General features: G+C 44.7%; 1 protein-coding gene across 5 annotated transcripts in view; it reads left to right on the forward strand.

Moving 5' to 3' along the window:
- The window catches only part of KIF21B (kinesin family member 21B), a 63803-nt gene that overhangs the window by 31918 nt on the left and 13447 nt on the right, over positions 1 to 18438 (forward strand). For 4 of the 5 annotated variants that reach the window (XM_081010508.1, XM_081010511.1, XM_081010510.1 and 1 more), the window contains exons 4-25: positions 332 to 481; positions 3864 to 3998; positions 4100 to 4267; positions 5231 to 5346; positions 6056 to 6251; positions 7040 to 7229; positions 7541 to 7604; positions 9139 to 9360; positions 9808 to 9892; positions 11041 to 11155; positions 11523 to 11714; positions 12069 to 12268; positions 12464 to 12571; positions 13064 to 13132; positions 13685 to 13914; positions 14256 to 14403; positions 14526 to 14720; positions 15716 to 15817; positions 16094 to 16259; positions 16420 to 16480; positions 16825 to 16882; positions 17832 to 18037. In XM_081010508.1, coding sequence (XP_080866634.1) covers positions 332 to 481; positions 3864 to 3998; positions 4100 to 4267; positions 5231 to 5346; positions 6056 to 6251; positions 7040 to 7229; positions 7541 to 7604; positions 9139 to 9360; positions 9808 to 9892; positions 11041 to 11155; positions 11523 to 11714; positions 12069 to 12268; positions 12464 to 12571; positions 13064 to 13132; positions 13685 to 13914; positions 14256 to 14403; positions 14526 to 14720; positions 15716 to 15817; positions 16094 to 16259; positions 16420 to 16480; positions 16825 to 16882; positions 17832 to 18037 — 3176 coding nt within the window. The remainder of the gene's footprint in view (positions 1 to 331; positions 482 to 3863; positions 3999 to 4099; positions 4268 to 5230; positions 5347 to 6055; positions 6252 to 7039; positions 7230 to 7540; positions 7605 to 9138; positions 9361 to 9807; positions 9893 to 11040; positions 11156 to 11522; positions 11715 to 12068; positions 12269 to 12463; positions 12572 to 13063; positions 13133 to 13684; positions 13915 to 14255; positions 14404 to 14525; positions 14721 to 15715; positions 15818 to 16093; positions 16260 to 16419; positions 16481 to 16824; positions 16883 to 17831; positions 18038 to 18438) is intronic. The other variant, XM_081010509.1, reaches the window with a different exon arrangement.

Here is an 18438-nt window from a genome sequence, read left to right on the forward strand (position 1 = left end):
ATTCCATGCAGCTTTTACATTTATTGCTCCAGACAATTATGAATCTCCAGTTCTTCCAGTTTTTCTTCCTGTTACTAGCCCTGTTCCCCGTAAAATTGCTGTGATTCGAATTCCTGTTAGAAGAGAATTGAAGATTTGCTGTTGACTACAGCACCAACCTCTCATGCTGTAACCAACAGGGCCAATCCTTAGCTAAATGTCAAGCTCTGCTTTGATCTTCAAGGCACACTGCAAGCCCAAATACCCATTTCTGTCATTTTGTACCTGTGGAGCCCTTCATGAATCAATGAACCTAGTATCAATTCCACCCCCCCCCCATGTCTTTGTTCAGCTGTATAACGAAGAGATCCTGGACCTCTTTGATAGCTCACGAGACCCTGATTGCCGCCACCGGAAGTCAAACATCAAAATCCATGAAGATACGAGTGGTGGGATCTACACCACAGGTGTCACATCACGTCTCATTGGCTCGCAGGACGAGGTACGTGGCCAACTCCTCATACATTAGACCTCAGCTTTGTGTTTCATGTTAATTAGTAGCTACAATGTCTTGATTCCATGTTCAATGAAAGTCCTCTTTAGGCATTCCTGATTGTGGGATTCTAAGCATGTTCAGCCCATTGGATGGAGCCAACAGGAACAGGGACATTGGGGGCAGGTTGGGTGGAGCCAGCAGAGACCTTGGAGGCAGTGCTGGTGTGTGCAGCCCTACTGGCACTCAACTGTTTATGCCCTCCTGAGTTTTTTGAATGCCTGGAGAGGGCTTAAGATGACAGTCTCCACTTAAGCCATCATTATGCGTCTAATGTAAGTGAGTGGGTGTGTTGGTGTGCATGTGGTGCAAATCTTATGAGGTGGCTAAAGAGTTCTAAGCTGTAAGTGATCTTGAGTATGTGCTGCAAGAATAAGCCATGGCTGTTTTCTTATGGAAACTTTATGAGATGAGAATTCCTTAGCTGTGTTTCAGGCTGCTGCTTAATTGTATCCTGATCTCACTGCAGATGCTACCAGTCTGCATGGCAGAACTTAGTTGTTTGCGTGCTTTATTTGGGTGGAGTCCATAACATAACCCACTTTTCAGCCATGAGTCAGCGCTCTAATTCTTATGCATTTTGCTTTTAATAATGCGGAATATCCTCCTTAAACTTTCTGGTGGTTTTTCCACATTTCTCCCCCTTGGTGGAAATGATGATCCCTTTCTTCTAGCTGCTATTCTATATGTTGGGATATAGAATATCCTATATATTGGAATATAGAATATGGTTGGGAGCATTATGAGTTTCATTCACAATATAAAACGAATCAAATAATTCATAATCCATATTTGCAAATATCTATTTGTGAGTGTGATTCTTCTGGAAGGCAATGAACATCTGCCATTACTCTAGTGAATTTATCCGCATGAATCCTCACTTCTCTCGTTTGAAAGATACTCGTCACTTTCTCCATAACAGCTAGGGTCTGGTATCTTTTTACACCACATTTAATCACTGGGAATTTCTGTATGTTTCCAGACATTTGCAATGCATAACGTAGCAACCATCAATAGATATGACAATACTTTTCTTGAATATGAAATTTTAATATTCCAAGTCAGAATTCCTTTGGCCTTGAAGGGCAGTACATAACTAGTAATTAAAGTCATTATATTTAATATCCCATACCAGAAATATTTAATTTTGAGCCAACTCAACCACATGGGTAAAAATGCTCCCCTTGAACCACAATTTTTCCAGCAGGAGCCCCAAGCACGAACAATATTTCCACCTCCCCAAAGACTAAGGAATATACACCATCTAGCAATCCATATAGAATGTGCCCCCTCATAATTTTTTTCTTCACTGAGTTCTTGTATGTGTCTTTTTCCAGTTTGCAAACCTGATGGGCAGGCTTTTTCTGTGTGTCACTTTCTTTTTTTAATTGATGCATGTCATTTTCAGATACAATAATTTGTCTGAAAAGCAGGCTAAAACTATAGGAAATAATTTACTTATGCAAATAGGACAAAAAAGCCCTTTTCAGAACTCTAACCATTATAATTCAATTGAACATTTAATTATTTCTTACAGTGAGAAATTAATATCTCTTCCCATAATTCGCCTTGAGTTTCTAGATATCATGGCCTTCATTTGATTCAGATGCACAGTTCATATATTGCCAGAGCTCTTAGGCAATTGTTTCATAGTTTAGATAAGAGAGAGTGTCTTAATTACAAAGAAGTTGAAACACTGGCACTCTCCTTCTGTTTTCCCTTTTGGCGCTTGGTCTTCATGTGCAGTGAAACTACTGTCCTGCCACAATACCTTAAAACTCACCAAGGCAATTTCTGCAGTATTGAAAAATGCCTCATTTTGGTAGTTGAAAGTCTTTAAGAAGAGTGTGGCAAGGGGAGATATAGATGATCACATTTGTATTTCATTTCAGACCTTTAATAAAACGCTTATCTTCCTATTAGTTCATGGAGTCCTTAGCCATACAGGTGTCTGTAATAAAGACCCCTGAAAGAGGTGTAAAGACGTTTCTGTTCAAACTGCCCTTTCTGTATCTCCCCACCCTTTTGAGAAGAGGGTCTGTTGTTGAGTGGTACAGCACCCTGCATTCAGAAGATCCGAAATTCAATCCCTGACATCCCCAGGTAGGGCTGGGAGTGACCCCTGTCTAAAACCCCGAAGATCTTCTGCCAGTCAGTACTGAGCTAGAGGGACCCAAGTGTTTGACTCAGTTCAGTATGTTACATACGAAGTTTTCTTGTGCTATCATCTGAATCGGACAAGTGTTGTCATTTAATTGAATAGGTAATCTCAGATCTCCGTTCTTAGGTGTCTTCTCTGGCGTGTGCTTTAAACTACTAGTGCATTTGTTGGACAAGCTTAATTTTATATAATATTGAGTGGATTTCTTTTCAATAATAAACAACTAAGACAGACAAATTTATTATGGGATAAGCATCTGTGGACATTTGCCTGAAGTATAATCTTCAATAGGAGGGGTGTGTGTGTGTGTGTGTGTGTGTGTGTGTGTGCATGCACACATGAATTGCACCCACACCATACACTTAAAATACTTTTGAAGAATTCCTCCAGATAATACTGAGAACTGTAGTTTCCCCTCCACAGAGCTGTGGTTCATGTGCTTGAAATGCCTGAGGTGGCTGTGACCCTAAGCAGTGGGGGGGGGGGGGGTTGTGTGTCAGACATATTATTTATACATAAATATTTATATTGTTGTGTATGTTCCTTTGTGTGTTCTTGCATATTTAGAAGAAGAAACAGACAAAATCGGTATCTCACTATCTCTGTAATTGACATATTGACAGTGAAACAGGAAGCAATTAGAAGCATTAGAAAACAGGCACCACAGTCATTACTTTATCAAAGAAAGCCAGTCTTTCCAAGAAATCTTGTAAGTTCAGATAAATTTGCAAATCTTGTCTCGCCAGGTTTTCTGTCGCTGTATAATTTATTTTATATAAGTGATCCAATGGTAATAATGAACACCTCCTCAACAAAGTACTAAATTGTATTTGGAGCTAGGAGTGTGTGCGATTTTGAGCTGAGAAAAATCCAGAGGAGACAGAGTTGAACAACCCCACCAGCCTGGCCTCCTCGTCACTCTCCCTTCTGGCCCTGTCAGGAGAAAGAGACACACAACTGCATGTCAGATCTAGCTCGATCCTGATTGTTATAGTCCTGTAGGGGGTTGACTTTCGCAAGAGCTAATGATGAAATAGCGTCCAGAAGGAAGCTGTACGCCTGTTCAAGCAAGGTTGAAAAATGATTCAGTTTGCTTTTGTGTGTGCATGTGTTGCCTTGCATCTTGGTAGAAAGCGTAACCACCATCCCTACTCTCTTCTGTCCCTGCAGCTGATTCAGTGCCTGAAGCAGGGAGCTCTCTCTCGAACCACAGCCAGCACCCAGATGAATGTCCAGAGCTCCCGCTCCCATGCCATCTTCACCATCTACCTTTGCCAAATGCGCGTCTGCTCCCCTGTACACTTGGTAAGGACGTGAGAAGGGGAGGACAGGGGTGGAGCACTTGCAGAATCCATTACACCTCATTACACCTCAGGAAATGATTCTGGGATGTGTTCCGATTGCAGGTGAATGGAGATTCCAACAGTCTCCTGGAGGGATCCCAGCCTTCTAGTGAATATGAGACGCGAACAGCCAAATTCCACTTTGTTGACCTGGCTGGCTCAGAGAGGTTGAAGCGGACTGGTGCAACTGGCGAGAGAGCCAAGGAAGGGATCTCCATCAACTGTGGTTTGGTATGGCCTTTATCATACAAATGGGTCAGGATTGGATACGACAACAAGTGCCAGGTCCTGTAATATTTTGCCTGGCAAACCAAGTATTGTCCAGCACCTTTGTTACTGTTTTGGAGTTTGCACAAGCCATGGCTTGGTCTAGGCATATAAGAGCTCTTTGTTGTAGCATGCAGGCTTCATGGAATGGGATATGCCAGGGGTTGGCAAGGTTTACCTCGCCTGAACCAGTTCACTCCAGCAGAGATCCTTCCGTGGTCCGGAGCGCACGCACCTGCGATTTCCAGCATCTGTGTCTGCGCAGACGCGATTTCTGGTGCCACGGAAGCGAGTCCCCACGCTGTGTTGCGCTGGTTTAGCTGAGCGGGCGGCTCAGTTTGGGGGTGGCTCAGGGGCCAGTTAAATGACCCCCATGGGCTACTTGTGGCCCTTGGGCCTTAGGTTGCTGACCCCTGAGATACGCCATGAAATCTATGTTGTTTCTGGTGGGCAAGGCTCTGTCCCTGAAGCCACTGCAAATTTAAGAGACAGGGAATTGTAGAAATAAAATTATAGTATAGTCTGAAAGTGACAGTGACATTTGCAAGCATGTATAGATACAAGCACCTATATAATACAGGTATAATATAGGTGCTTGTATCTTTTTAAAAATGAGTTGAGATTCTCTAGGGTTGGATGGATGCTTCTGTGAAAGCCAGATTCTGTAGACTAAGGTTCAGTCATGATGATATAGCAACAAAGTTTATGTGGTTTATATGGTTCATCCCTGTAATGGAAAAGTCATGGTGTTTACCAGTATAAGCTTCAGTCCAGTAAGTGGGGGTGGGGGGCTGATTTGTGACCTCAAAAAGGGAATAGCTGCTTGAAGCTGCATTGACTTTTATATGAGGAATGTATGGTGCCAGAATAAAGGCACAAGGGAAAGTGTCCATCTCTTATTCGCCGACTTGTCCTTTTTATTGATAGCTAGCACTGGGAAACGTCATCAGCGCCCTTGGGGACCAGAGCAAGAGAGCTTTGCATGTGCCCTACCGAGATTCAAAGCTGACTCGGCTCCTCCAAGATTCCCTTGGTGGCAACAGGTAATGGAAAGAAGCACTAGAACAGCTGTTTGTAGCTTTTGCAGGGTTACTGGCATTGGGGATTGCAGGTGAGGAGGCTGTCTGGATTGTGTGTTATAATTAACGCTGCATGGCCATGGGAGCCCTTAATGAGAAGTCCCAAGGCAAGGCCGCAGCAGGATGTGCCAAGGAGCATATTTTAAACACATCCTGGGCCTCATTTCTTCCTGGGTTCCAAATGTGATTATTGGCTTTTGCAGAATAGATGCTTACATAATATGCCTAAGCTGTTTTTGATCCAGAATTCTGGCAGCTGTACCTCCTAACATGGGATCACTGTAATCTCTTCTTTCCCCCTCTTTTCTAGTCTGCTTCCTTTTACAGCTACCCTTCTCTCTCCCCCCCCCCCCCAATTTCCTTCATGTTCTTTGTCTGTCTTATCATGGCCTTTTGGATTTGGGAACTCCTGCTTTCTGTTTGGCAGACTATTTGGTAATTTGCCCAAGGCAAGGGGGGGGTGGGCAAGGTTGTTCAGAACTCGTTGTCTGAACTCTGATTCACCATTCAGCAAATTGGAGCCCTCTGCAGCTGGTTGGTTTGAACTGCCAGACTGCCAGCATTGGAAATGGCTTGACCTCTGCACTGCTGCTCTCCCTGGGAGGTAGCTGATGTGGCAGGGAGACTAGCAGCCCTCCTGTGCTTGACCTTATTTGTTCTCCCACCTTCGTAGCCAAACCATAATGATTGCCTGCGTGAGCCCTTCTGATCGGGATTTTATGGAGACCCTGAATACCCTTAAGTATGCCAACAGAGCTCGCAACATCAAGAACAAAGTGGTGGTGAACCAGGATAAGACGAGCCAGCAGATCAGCGCCCTGCGAGCTGAAATTGCCCGCCTTCAGATGGAGCTCATGGAGTACAAGGCGGTAAGGAGATGTCAGGAGCGTTTTGCATTGAGTGGCACAACTTCAGTACTTGAAGTCCCTTGTCCCTAGTGGTGTTTTCTCTCTCCCCCTCTCTTTAGGAATGTTGCACACCCAGTTAAATTCCCCTGGAGAAAATATCTTGATGCCATATTTGGCCTACTCCCTTTTTTATTTGAAAAGTTCTAATTCTGCAGATGATTTGCTATAGATGAACATTGGCAGGTCTCGTTAAGCTTTAGTTTCTCCATCTTCAAAATAGGGATGCTAGCAACCTACTTTGTAGAGAGCAAACCCAGTATATAGTGCACCGCTGAAATTTGAGAGCCCAAAGCCCACCATTGCATGATTTTGCCACAAGCTATTGCTTGTGGTGCACTTTTATTGGTGGTCTTTTAATCTCTCTTTTTAAAAAGTTCCTGTGATAGATTTTACTGTCTTTTAAAATGCAATGCTCTACTTTGAGAAGCCCCAATGATCAAAGACTGGCGTATAAACATAAATATAAATCTTTTATGCAACTCTTTAAGAGCTGGTTCAAAAAAACATGGCAGTCACTGAACTATTTCTGCAGAAAGGTGGATTATAAAATACTTGAAAAGTACCCCAACTTCAGAGCCTTCCTGTATGTGCAAGACTACCATTACAGGCAGAAGGCTTGAGATGACTGAAGTATACTGTGATGATTATGCTCCTTAATTGGGATGTGCACAGGGCGACTGTCTTCCACCCCAGTCCATGTTCTCTCCAGCCCTTCCTACTGGTGTTTTCATTCATTTCTGTCTCCAAAGGGTAAGCGTGTCATTGGAGAGGATGGCTCTGAAGGCTACAGCGACCTGTTCCAGGAGAATGCCATGCTGCAGAAGGAGAACACCACTTTGCGTATGCGTGTGAAGGCCATGCAAGAAGCTATTGATGCCATCAATGTCCGTGTCACACACTTGATGAGCCAGGAAGCCAACTTGATTCTTGCCAAGGCAGGTGAGGCTGAGAGGGGCAACTGGTTGGGGTCTCTAGACCATTTCATTAGATAGCATACAAATAGCACTATATATTCTTTAAAGTCACAAGAGAAAAATTGTGTTTACAGTTTTCAGGGTTGGTTTTATGAAGGACCAAACTGTGCATGACGTTAGCCATATGTTCAGTGAAGCATGCTTAGCCTGGCCGCTTTTGTTTTCCATAGCAATTGGGCTTCTCTGATTTCTTTGGGATCTTGCTTGCTCTTGTCTAGCTTTCTCCATTATTGTTTAGAATTTAATTTCTGTGTCTTTGCGTCATTGTTCTCCCAGGTGATGGCAACGAGGCTATTGGTGCTCTGATTCAGAACTACATCCGGGAAATAGAGGAGCTCAGGTAAGATGGAGTAGTCCTCTGGATTCCCCCATCCACTTTTATTCTTTTTGCAAGTGGCCATACCTTCTTGAAAGAGAAATATATCTATCTTCTAAACTGGTGACTATTCAAGTAGCTCTAAGCCAGTACTTTCACCCCTGTGGCGTCTCGCCCTTTGTGTACTGTAATCTTCAAATGATGAGCACTTTAGGATCCGAAACAACCCTTTGCGAGTAATAAGAGAACCCATACAAGTGATGCTGACACAAAACCCCACACATACACTAAGGAGAAGAATAGAAGCATTGTCCACCCCACCCCACTCACCATCCCCTGTCCTCCTCTTTCCCCCTCTTTTCTTCCCAACCTAATACTGCATGCAACACTAATGTCTCACATCAATGAAACTGATCTGCAGAAAACACAACTTAAAAAAAGAGACAATGCACGTATTTTTGTAAACTAAGAAATCTTTAATAATAAGAAGAAAGAAACAACCCTTTGATATAAGAGACTTGTGGTACTTATAAATTCACTTGTGCACTCCCAAGGTATGGGCATTGTAAACAAAGGTGCCTAAAATAACCTCTTTGTCTGCAGTAGTGGCTTTCACAGCCACACAAAGGCAATAACGTTGAGAGCAGCAGTTGCAGGTCCCACATGCACATAAGCTTGCAGCAGTATGCCACAGATGCAGGAACAAACAGCTGAAGCTGCCACAAGTACACAAGCATGTAGCAGCATGAGCCCCCTGCTGGCCAGGCATGCAACAGGAGTGATACAGGGATGCAGATAGCCAAGCATGTTGCTGGGGGAATAGAAGCAGATGCAAGTAATAAGATAGTGGAATATTCTGCTTCAGAATGTCAAAGAATCATATTAGTAGCATGACTTCCTTGATTTTCTGATGTTCTGACTAACAGAATTTAGGATATCAAAATTTGCATTTGATAAGTACAAATGGCTCCAGTTGACAGTGTCACTCCATGATCTCCGCAGCACCTTGCACTTGGGCTTCTTTTTTTACTGGAGATGCCAAGAGTTGAATTTCGGGTCTTCTTCATTGAAAAGCATGTGTTCTACCGCAGAGCAATGGCCCCTTCCCTTTATCCGAGATAACTGCTTTGTAGACATCATGAGGAAGGAGTGTGTGTCCCCCAGCACTCCATCTTCTTTCCCCCCTAACATCAAGGATTATCATAACTAGCAGCTTTCTCAGGTCTTCCCCAAACTCCCCCGAGTATTTCCCCCCTCAGATTTTCTTTTCTGCTGAGTCAAGAGATTATACATTATACTGCCTTTTGGGTCCTGCTCATTCCTGTTAATGAAGCTGTGTGCTGTCAAGAGTTAAGAGCTGAGCATCCTCCCTTATGGTCTTTTTGAGTCCCTTAATTGCATGTCAAGGGCATCAGATGGACTTGTATCCATGTGATTCTGGGCTAGCAGATACTCCTCTCCCCACAGTTCCCATAGGAATTTGTCTCTGTCTTCATGTCAGCACTTCAGTGTATAATGGACACTATGAGGTGACTGCTATCTCTTGTCTTCTTTGTAGGACAAAGCTCTTAGAGAGCGAAGCTATGAATGAATCACTGCGTCGCGGTCTATCACGAGTTTCCTCTAGGCTTCCTTATTCCCTGGGCTTATCTTCATCTCCTGGGTTGGGAGCTTCAAATAGCCCTGTCTCCTCTGTGCAAGCTGAGGCCTCAGAAGTCATCCAGTGGGCCAAGCAAGATATAGAACGGTTGAAGAAGGAGACTAAGCTGCGAAGGAAAAGGTAAAATGGGTTCCTCTGTCTTGCATCTGCTCAGGACCCTTCTACTCTGGTTAGGCTGCTGGGCCTTCAGAACTTTTTAGAAGTATCAAAATATATTTGTTTTCCATCATTCTCACTCTATGAGACTCCTGTAATGCAGCTCTCATGATCTACAATACACACCCTTTTCTGTGTTGAGCTTTGATTTTCCCTTCTGTATTGTAAGGATGGTAAATACTTGCTGTCTTGCAGAAAGCTTTGTGAGAGTGACTGCAGGCAAAGAGCTTAGCCAAATGTCCCCTTCCCATTAGTTATGCAGATGAAATGTTTTGTTTTGATTTGTTGTAATTGGAGTGGTGTTTGTTTTCTTAGCTGCCCTGACGGCCTGTTTTTGTGACTCTGCAATCTGGAATAAAAATGAATGATTTAGAAACAGATGTTCATGTAAAACTGCCTTCTTTTCTGCAGCCCAGAGAAAGAAGGGTTTAAGAAGAGGTTGAGGATGCAGCAGGGAAATGAGGCGGATGAGACAGATGAGAATGAAGTGGAAGAGGTAAGAGATCTTGCCCTTCTCTTGCATACAACTTCTGGGTTCTTTTGAGCAATTATTAAGGGTGCCAAACTTACTGCTGGCCTTTGGTGGCATCAGGATGAGCCCTGTGGCAATTTTTCAGCATAATGAGAAACTGGCCGTAAAGGACATCTCAAGTGCTATTCCCTTCAGCCAGATTTAACATCTGCTTCAAACGTTTCCTGACCTCAGCAATTGCCATACTAATTCCTTAGGCTCCTGAGTCTCAATAAAATATCTCCTGCCATCTCCTCTGAGAAATGCAAGCTTCTCTTTAATCCAACGCCCTTGGATAAATGGAGCAGAATAGGCTGACAAATAGGTGTGTTTTTTAAGTAGGTGAAGCATGTCTTGCTTTTCTGTCTCAAAACATGAATGTCTCTGTGGGATTCCATTGGATTCTTAAAAGCCTGGGGCTGTGCACATTACGAAATGGAAACATTCTTTGATTTAAATAAAGTTAAATAAATTGGTTAAAACTGACACACTTGTTTATTTTTGGAGGAAATAACAGTGCACTGCTAAAGGCATAATTTTGACTGTGCACAGTCATTACATTATTTCTGCACTGATTCTTGTTTTGGGGGCAGGGGGTTGTTATATTGATATATTTAAGATGAACATTTGGGAATGCAGTAGGCCCGCTGTGTACACTGGGATTACATTCTAGGGTCCTTCCTTTGAAGAGCAGAGTTGAAAGACAAAGGCTTGGAAGTTAGTAGAATGAATGGCCAGGAAAAATACAGTATGGTTTGATTGAGTTGTTGGTGATGTGTGTTAGATCTTCTCTGCCTTCACTTCCCAACATCCGGCTTTATTTCTGAATCCATGTCCAGGACAATGGTAAGCGCTGATCTTCTAGTATTTTGCTAATTCGTCAGCTAGAAGAACAGAAGGTTGGATTCATGAAAGGAAGTATGAACTGTAAGAAGTAACATCCCCATGGTGCCTGTGTTCCTAAGCAGTGCAAAATGCTTTGAATTAAGGATTGCCATTGGAACAAATTAGCGAACCAAGGAAAGCAGATTGCCATATGCAACCAAAAGTTGGGCAGGGTTGGGACTGCAATGCCTTGGAACAAGCTGCATCACCACTCTCCTTTTTCTCATCACTGTACCTTCTGTTTTCAGGAGGAACGGGATGAGAGTGGCTGTGAGGAAGAAGGCGGCCAGGAGGAGGAAGAGGAAGATGATTCGGGAAGTGAAGAAAGCCTGGTGGATTCTGACTCGGATGTTGAAGAAAAGGGTAAGATACTGCAGCATGTGTTGAAAGGCTGATGACTCTTAGTGCAGTCTCTGCAGGGATCTAGGTGAACACAACGCACACAGTCTTCAGGATATATGAAGGGGATGGCCTTTAATTCATTTGGATTTGAAATGTTGAATCCACAGCCCCCATGCTTTCCACCTGGAACTACTGTTGTAATCCTTTTAATAGCACAAAAAACATGCCTGTACATATGCTAGGCTTTTTCTCTTAGCATTCAATTCCATAAAAGGGATACAACTTATTCTAGTCTTTAGTGGAGGTTGTAATGAGTTTAGATACCACTATCTTCAAGATGGTGAAGGGGTTTTTTTTGTGTTTGTGTGTGTGTGTGTGTCTTATCTAGCAGCAAATTTCCAAGCTGATCTGGCTGACCTGACCTGTGAGATCGAGATCAAACAGAAGCTAATAGATGAGCTGGAGAACAGCCAGCGGCGCCTGCAAACTCTGAAGCACCAGTATGAGGAGAAGCTGATTCTACTGCAGAACAAGATCCGTGACACACAGCAAGAGAGGGACAGGGTCCTGCAAAACCTGAGTAAGGGCATGCCACTGGGGTGAAATTGGATTTTGACAGTTCAAACAGCACCTGTTTGCTCATAATGAAAGATTTTGCATTTGGATTCTCAACTGAGGCTGTGATACAAGGGTGGAAAGATTGCTTAAGCAACATTTCTACCCATACACTTAAAGTGTAATCAGTGACATTGGCACTGAGTACAGTCTGTCTGTACTTAAAATCTGCATCAGAGATGTGGAAGCTGTGGCCCCCTGGATGCTGTTGGAACTCCAACTCCCATCAGCCCCAGGCACCATGGCCAATTGGTCATGGATGATGGGAGCTGTAGTCCATCACTCCTAATCTATATACTTCCTTTGTTCTTTCCCTCAGGTTCCATGGAATGCTACACAGAGGAGAAGGCGAACAAGATCAAAGCAGATTATGAGAAGCGTCTAAGGGAGATGAACAGGGACCTGCAAAAGTTGCAGGCAGCCCAGAAGGAGCATGCCCGCCTCCTCAAGAACCAGTCGCGATATGAGCGAGAGTTGAAGAAGCTGAATGCAGAAGTGGCAGAGATGAAGAAAGCCAAGGTACCTTGCCTGGGAATTTGCAATTCTTCATTTGGCTAAGTTCAAGCAACAGGGCACCTTCTGGGTGTTTTGGATTCCCACCCTCAGCCCACCCAGCTTGGGCACCCAACTGGGGAAAGTGGCCCTAGATGGTCACTGGGGCAAGCCAGCTTCTCAGTTATTATGCTTGGCATTGAGTCTGTTTGTGCCCTACAGGTGGCACTGATGAAACAAATGCGTGAGGAGCAGCAGCGGCGCAGATTGGCAGAGACGAAAAGGAACCGGGAGATTGCCCAGCTGAAGAAGGAGCAGAGGAGGCAGGAGGTGGGCAAGAGCACCATTTGTGGCTGCTGAAGCTTTGAGAAGCCTCTTCCTAGTAGAGCTTACAAAAACCCATAGACTGCTGGTGGACAGGAGAGGGGAAGACGCTCAGTATAATCAGAGCAATCATGCAAAGCGAAGCTGTGCCTTCAGCCATCTTCACAAAAATAACTTGTGTGTCTACAAGTTATACATAAGAAGAGGTCTCTTGGATCAGACCAGAGGACCATTTAGTGTGGTGTCCTGTGCTCACAGTGGCCAACCCAGTTGCCTGTGGGAAGTCTACTAGCAGGACATGAGAGCAGCAGCATTCTCCCCTCTTGTGCTCCAAAGCAACTTGAGACCTATTGTGGTTTAGGAGGAGTTGGCTTCCTTCCATACATTCCTTTTACACCAATACACATTTGTCTCCATTTAAGTCAAGACTGACATCACCCCATTGAAATCATCTGCCTGTGGGTTTTGTTAATAACTTTTATCATGCTGTGCCTGCAGTTTCAGATTCGAGCGCTAGAATCTCAGAAGCGGCAGCAGGAGATTGTACTTCGCAGGAAAACCCAAGAGGTGAGTGGTGACCTTCTTGCTCACAAGGAAGTCAAATGTTTAGTTTCCTCTAAAAATACACTCGCCTTGGCTTTTGCTATATTGAAAGCCTCTCACTGTCATCCAGAAAGGCTTGTGGATATTTTTATTTCTCTCTCTCCCTTTAGGATGCCCACTCTCTTTTTATCCAGAGCAACTTTGTTGTTCAGTGTCATCCAACTGGGCGTCATACCTGCTGTGTCACACATGGCTTAGTGTGTGATTGCCAACATGGTTCTTTATTTCGTTACCCATTTGAGCTCATATGTAGGTAACTTGTGGCATTTTTCTCATTCTACCATGAATGTCCAACATTACTGGGAACATCCATAAAAACAGCTGATACTGTGAGCAGACACTTTGCACTTGTGGATCTCTGTTAGGCATGAGTAGAGACTAGGGTTGAGGCTGGAGACTGAGCAGCTAACACTTTGAATAAATTTTCACATAGCAGCCCTGCTTAAGACTGTATCTGTCTGTTATCACCTCTATATTTTCCATTCTTCTGGACTGCTTTGTTGTGTTGTTGTCTAGGTCTCTGCTCTGCGCCGTCTGGCCAAACCTATGTCTGATCGGGTTGCTGGAAGAATGAATCAGAAGCAAACCATGCTGGACTCAGGTGTAGAGGTCTCCACCAGCACCACCTCCTCTGAGCCAGAATCTAGTTCTCGTTCTGTCTCCAGCATTGTGCGCCAATGGAATCGGAAAATCAACACCTTTCTGGGAGATCCTCCTCCTTCCACAAATGGGACTCGAACCGTCAGGTAAGACACTGGCCCAGTTAGCAGTTTTCTAAGTAAGTCAGACTGACCTAGGTGTCTAAAACCATCTGATATAGATTCCTTTGAGGCCTGTCTTGACTTCTAATCCACTGGCTTCTATGTGCCCCCATTTCCATCCACCCAGTATGCTTGGGTAGGAATGACCCAGAATATTTAGCACGGGGATGAGGATCCTTCCAGATATTGCTGGACTCCAGCTTTGCCATTTTGCTGTGACTGATGCAAGGTGGAGCCCAGCAACATCCGGGAGCCTTTCCATCTCTGGTTTTGGATAATTCTAAGATCATGTTGTTCAGTTTTTCATACATGACTTCCATCTGCAGGAAGAAGTTCGCAAAGAAAGGGGCAAACCAAACCTTCAGTAAGACAGCCCGCATGAAGTGGCAGTCCCTGGAGCGCCGTGTCTTTGACATTGTCATGCAGAGGATGACCATCATCAATCTGGAGTCGGATATGGAGCGACTCATCAAGGTGATGAAAAGTGGCTGTTTCTCACTGGAGCAGAAGGCGAAGGGCCTGGGAAGAGAGCCAGAGAAGGGGCTGCACAGCACTGGCAAAGAGGAAACATTCTGCCTTCTGTTCCCCATTTTCAGAAACGTGAGGAGCTGTCACTGATGCAGGAGATGCTTCTGGGGAAGAGGGAGAAGCTTCAGACAGAGAACCCTGAAGAGCAGAAGGGGCTGCAGGAGTTGAATGAGGAGATTGAGGTGCTGGCAGCCAACATTGACTACATCAATGACGGCATTTCTGACTGCCAGGCCACCATCATGCAGCTTGAAGAGACCAAGGTGCGTCTGATCTATCCATGATGCAAGCAGTTTAGGAGGGTGGAATGCTGTTGGACCTGGACCTGGTGATGAGCTGAGGTCGGCTGGCTGAGCTCTTGTGTAGATAATCGGTTACAGTGGGTAGATCAGGAAGCACTATGTCTTCTGATCTTACCTTAATGAGTTAAACTCTTGTTTCATTTACAGTGGGCTGTTTCAGTGTGTTACTGCTTCCTTAAAAGGGGTGGGCTGGAGAAATGTAAGACGCAGAGACTGGGAAGTTAACTCGTAGAATATGGAAAGTCCTGGGTCTCTGCTATTTCCTCTGAGGAACTGCTATTTCTTCCCCCCTCCCCCTTCTTATTTGGTATGTTCCTTTTCCACATAAATGTATGCCCCCCCCCCCGAACACACAATAAACGGTTGTGTATCAGTTCCTTTCAAAAGCATAAAATAGAAGTCCAAACAAATGGTTTTGTATCAGTGGTACTAACATTATAACATTTTAAATTCTTAACAAAATAGTATCAATCCATTATTAAGAGTTCTGAGAATTTGGCAATTGTGTGAAAGTCTCAGCATCCTAAGTGAACTCGCTGGTCTGTAGACATCTCATACAAAGGCTTCTGATTGGCCTATAACAGCTTCCACAGTCTGGTGCCCTCCAGGTGTTTTGGACTCCTGATGCCCTTCAACCATGGCCAGCATGCCCAATGGTCAGGGGTGATGATGGGAGTCATAGTTCAAAAATATCTGAAAGGCACCACATTTGGGGAAGGCCACTCTGTAGTGCCTACGATTTGTGTTCAGGGGCTGGAGCAAGTTGATAATATGAAACTGACTACCGTACTACTTTTATGCACAAATATGCTGGATGGGTCTCTTGCATAGCCACTAAGCCTGTGGAGCTAAATCTTTAGCAAAGGAACCAGTCCAACTGCTGGCATGGGTAGCAAACTGCAACTGCCCCTTCCCAGACTTTCTCATTCTGTTGTTTTTCTCCTGTGGGTCTCTAGGAAGAACTGGATTCCACAGACACCTCTGTGGTGATCAGCTCCTGCTCTTTGGCTGAGGCACGGCTTTTGCTGGACAATTTCCTCAAGGCATCCATAGACAAGGTAAGTTATTATTTTTTAAAAGCAGCCTTTCTCTCTCATGTGGACCAGAAATCTGATAGCCACATCTTGCTTTGCAACTATTCAGTAGCAAGTTGGTCTGTTCAAAGACCCCAAGTAGACCGATCAGTCCTGCTGGACAAGGTTAATGAACTTCTTCAAATAGTTTTGCTTTAGAATGGAGTGAGGGAGACAGAGGTGTTTCACTAGGGAGGGCATTCCACAAGTGGGAAAGCTGCTGCTGAGCTTGTGCCTAATCCTCCAATCTTTGCAAAACAGAGCCTGCAGGTAGCCCAGAAGGAAGCCCAGATCCGCCTGCTGGAAGGCCGCTTGAGACAAACGGATGTGACTGGCTCCTCTCAGAACCACCACATCCTGGATGCCTTGCGGGAAAAGGCAGAATCCCACCCTGAGCTGCAGGCGCTCATCCACAACGTGCAGCAAGGTGGGAGTTTGGAGTAGCTTTTGCTTCTTTGAGATAGAATCTTTTTTGCTTACCCTCATCCATGGCCTGGGTCAGAGGGAAGCAGGGGTATGTTTTGGTCCAGCACCAGAGCTAAGTACCCATGTGCTAGTGGATGCTTTTGTTTTATCCTTTTGCACAGAGAATGGCTATGCCAGCACAGATGAAGAAGTCTCTGAATTCAGCATGGCCTCAGAAGGGAGGTGAGTTGTGCACCCAAAGAGACCGCAGGGCACAGGTTGAGCGTTTTCCCCCTGTTTTCCCTCTAGGCTGTGGTGGCCTTTAAAAGGTGGGCAGGGTGTAAATTCCATGTGTTGACCAATGTAGCCACCCTCCAAAGTCAGCTTTGAGTATGAAAGAAGCCCCTACATGGTTCTTTTCTGTAAAATTCTGGAATTAAGCTAGAAAACCTGTGGTGCAAAAATGAAGTGGGCTCCTGAGTTAAGGACTGAAGCTCTGCTGGGATAGAGAGTCTCTTAGTTAGTTTGCACCTCTGTAGTTCTTACTGAAAATATGTGTGCACAAAACTCTCCCTGTGTCCCTGCAGCTTTTCCCAGTCTTTCTCCATGAAGGGCTCTGCCAGTCAGGATGACTTCAAGTGCAGGGTAAGTTTGAAAGTTTGAGTCGGCAAACACTTCCAATTCTTGTTGTTGTTGTTGTTGTTATTATACATTTTCATTATGGAAATTCCCAGGAAAGATGGTTAGCAGATCCATCCAGAATTAACAAAAGCTTCAAATAGCCAGGAAGGAGTTTAAGATTTTCACCAACCTAAACAATGGTCAGTGACAGGAAAATGTTGACAACGTTGTAGGATATCCTGGTCATTTTTGTACAGAAATGCTTTTTCTTGTTGAAGGTGCCCCATGTGGTCAGATTTATGTTTGGCTATATTTGTTTATATATGTTTGTTTTTAAAGCGGAACATGGCACTTTGACCTTGCCACGTTCTTATTCTGTAGCTTTCCAAATAGTGGGGAAATATGCACCATTTTTTCATCTCCCCTACATTTCGCTGAGGCCAAGTTATGATATTTGTACTGCATTTTGGCAGCTAGCCGTGGTGCTGTACATCCAGATGGTGATTCTTAAGCTTTGGCCCTCCTCCAGTGAATTGGCAATGAAATTAAAACAAAGCCCTGGACTGATGTGTGTTATGTCTCTGTCTGTCCTAGCCGTGGCTCTGTTGAATAAGCCTTTTATCCAGAGAAAACAATTGGCCCCAGACTGGCCTACTTGAATTCTAGTGGGATGGAGGGGGTGGGGGGCACAGGAACTTCATTAGGTCTCTTCTGAATGACCAGCAATTGCTGCTCAGTGGTAGGTGGTGCGTTCTGTTGTTGTACATATTAAGTTCAGAATGAAGTGGGAAGGTCTTGGAAAGCTGCTTGGGATGTTTGCAGGGGTTTCTGAGACAGAGGTGACCAAGAAATGCTAGCCTTCCCAGGCTGAATTTGAGCACCAGCTACAGTGGCAACCGGGGAATAGTTCCCGTGTTGCCCTGCCATCTGCTGCTCCTTAGTTTGCTTTGTGTTTTCTGGTGCTTTGTTTTAGGGGGAGCCCAAGCTGTCTGGCCAGATGAAAGCTGTGTCTGCAGAGTGTCTAGGGCCCACATTGGACATCTCCACCAAGAACATCACCAAGTCGTTGGCATCCCTCATGGAGATCAAAGAGGATGGGATTGGCTTCTCCATCCGTGATCCTTACTACAAGGAGAAGGTCTCCCGCACCATCAGCCTGCCCATCCGAGGGAGTACATTGTAAGCCATGGTAGTCTACTTGGTGATCTGTGTATGGATCGTGTTGGGAAAACTGTGGTGTAGGTGACTGCTGGCTTTGGACGGTTGGATTTCTGCCATGATTTCTGCCCTACTTGAGGGTGAAGAGTTGGTGGGCAAAGGGAGCGCAACCAAGGAAAGAACAGAAAGTTATGTTCTGACCCCATTGTTCTGGGGTCAGAGTCAGTTTCCCTCTTCGCTGGCACAGTCTTCCATGGCGTGTAGCCGTGACATGGCTGCATCGGATCCCTCATTCTTGTGAAACTGTTCCCCAAGTCCTCTCCCCAGACCTATAAACTGGCAGCTTCAAGTACTTCTGGTTTACAAACTATAGTGAAAGACTTGAAAGGCAGGGACACACCACCCTTTCCCCCAGATGCTGC

The sequence above is a fragment of the Podarcis pityusensis genome, assembly GCF_964106645.2.
Source record: "Podarcis pityusensis genome assembly, chromosome: 6".
In the NCBI taxonomy this organism is placed as follows: Eukaryota; Metazoa; Chordata; class Lepidosauria; order Squamata; family Lacertidae; genus Podarcis; species Podarcis pityusensis.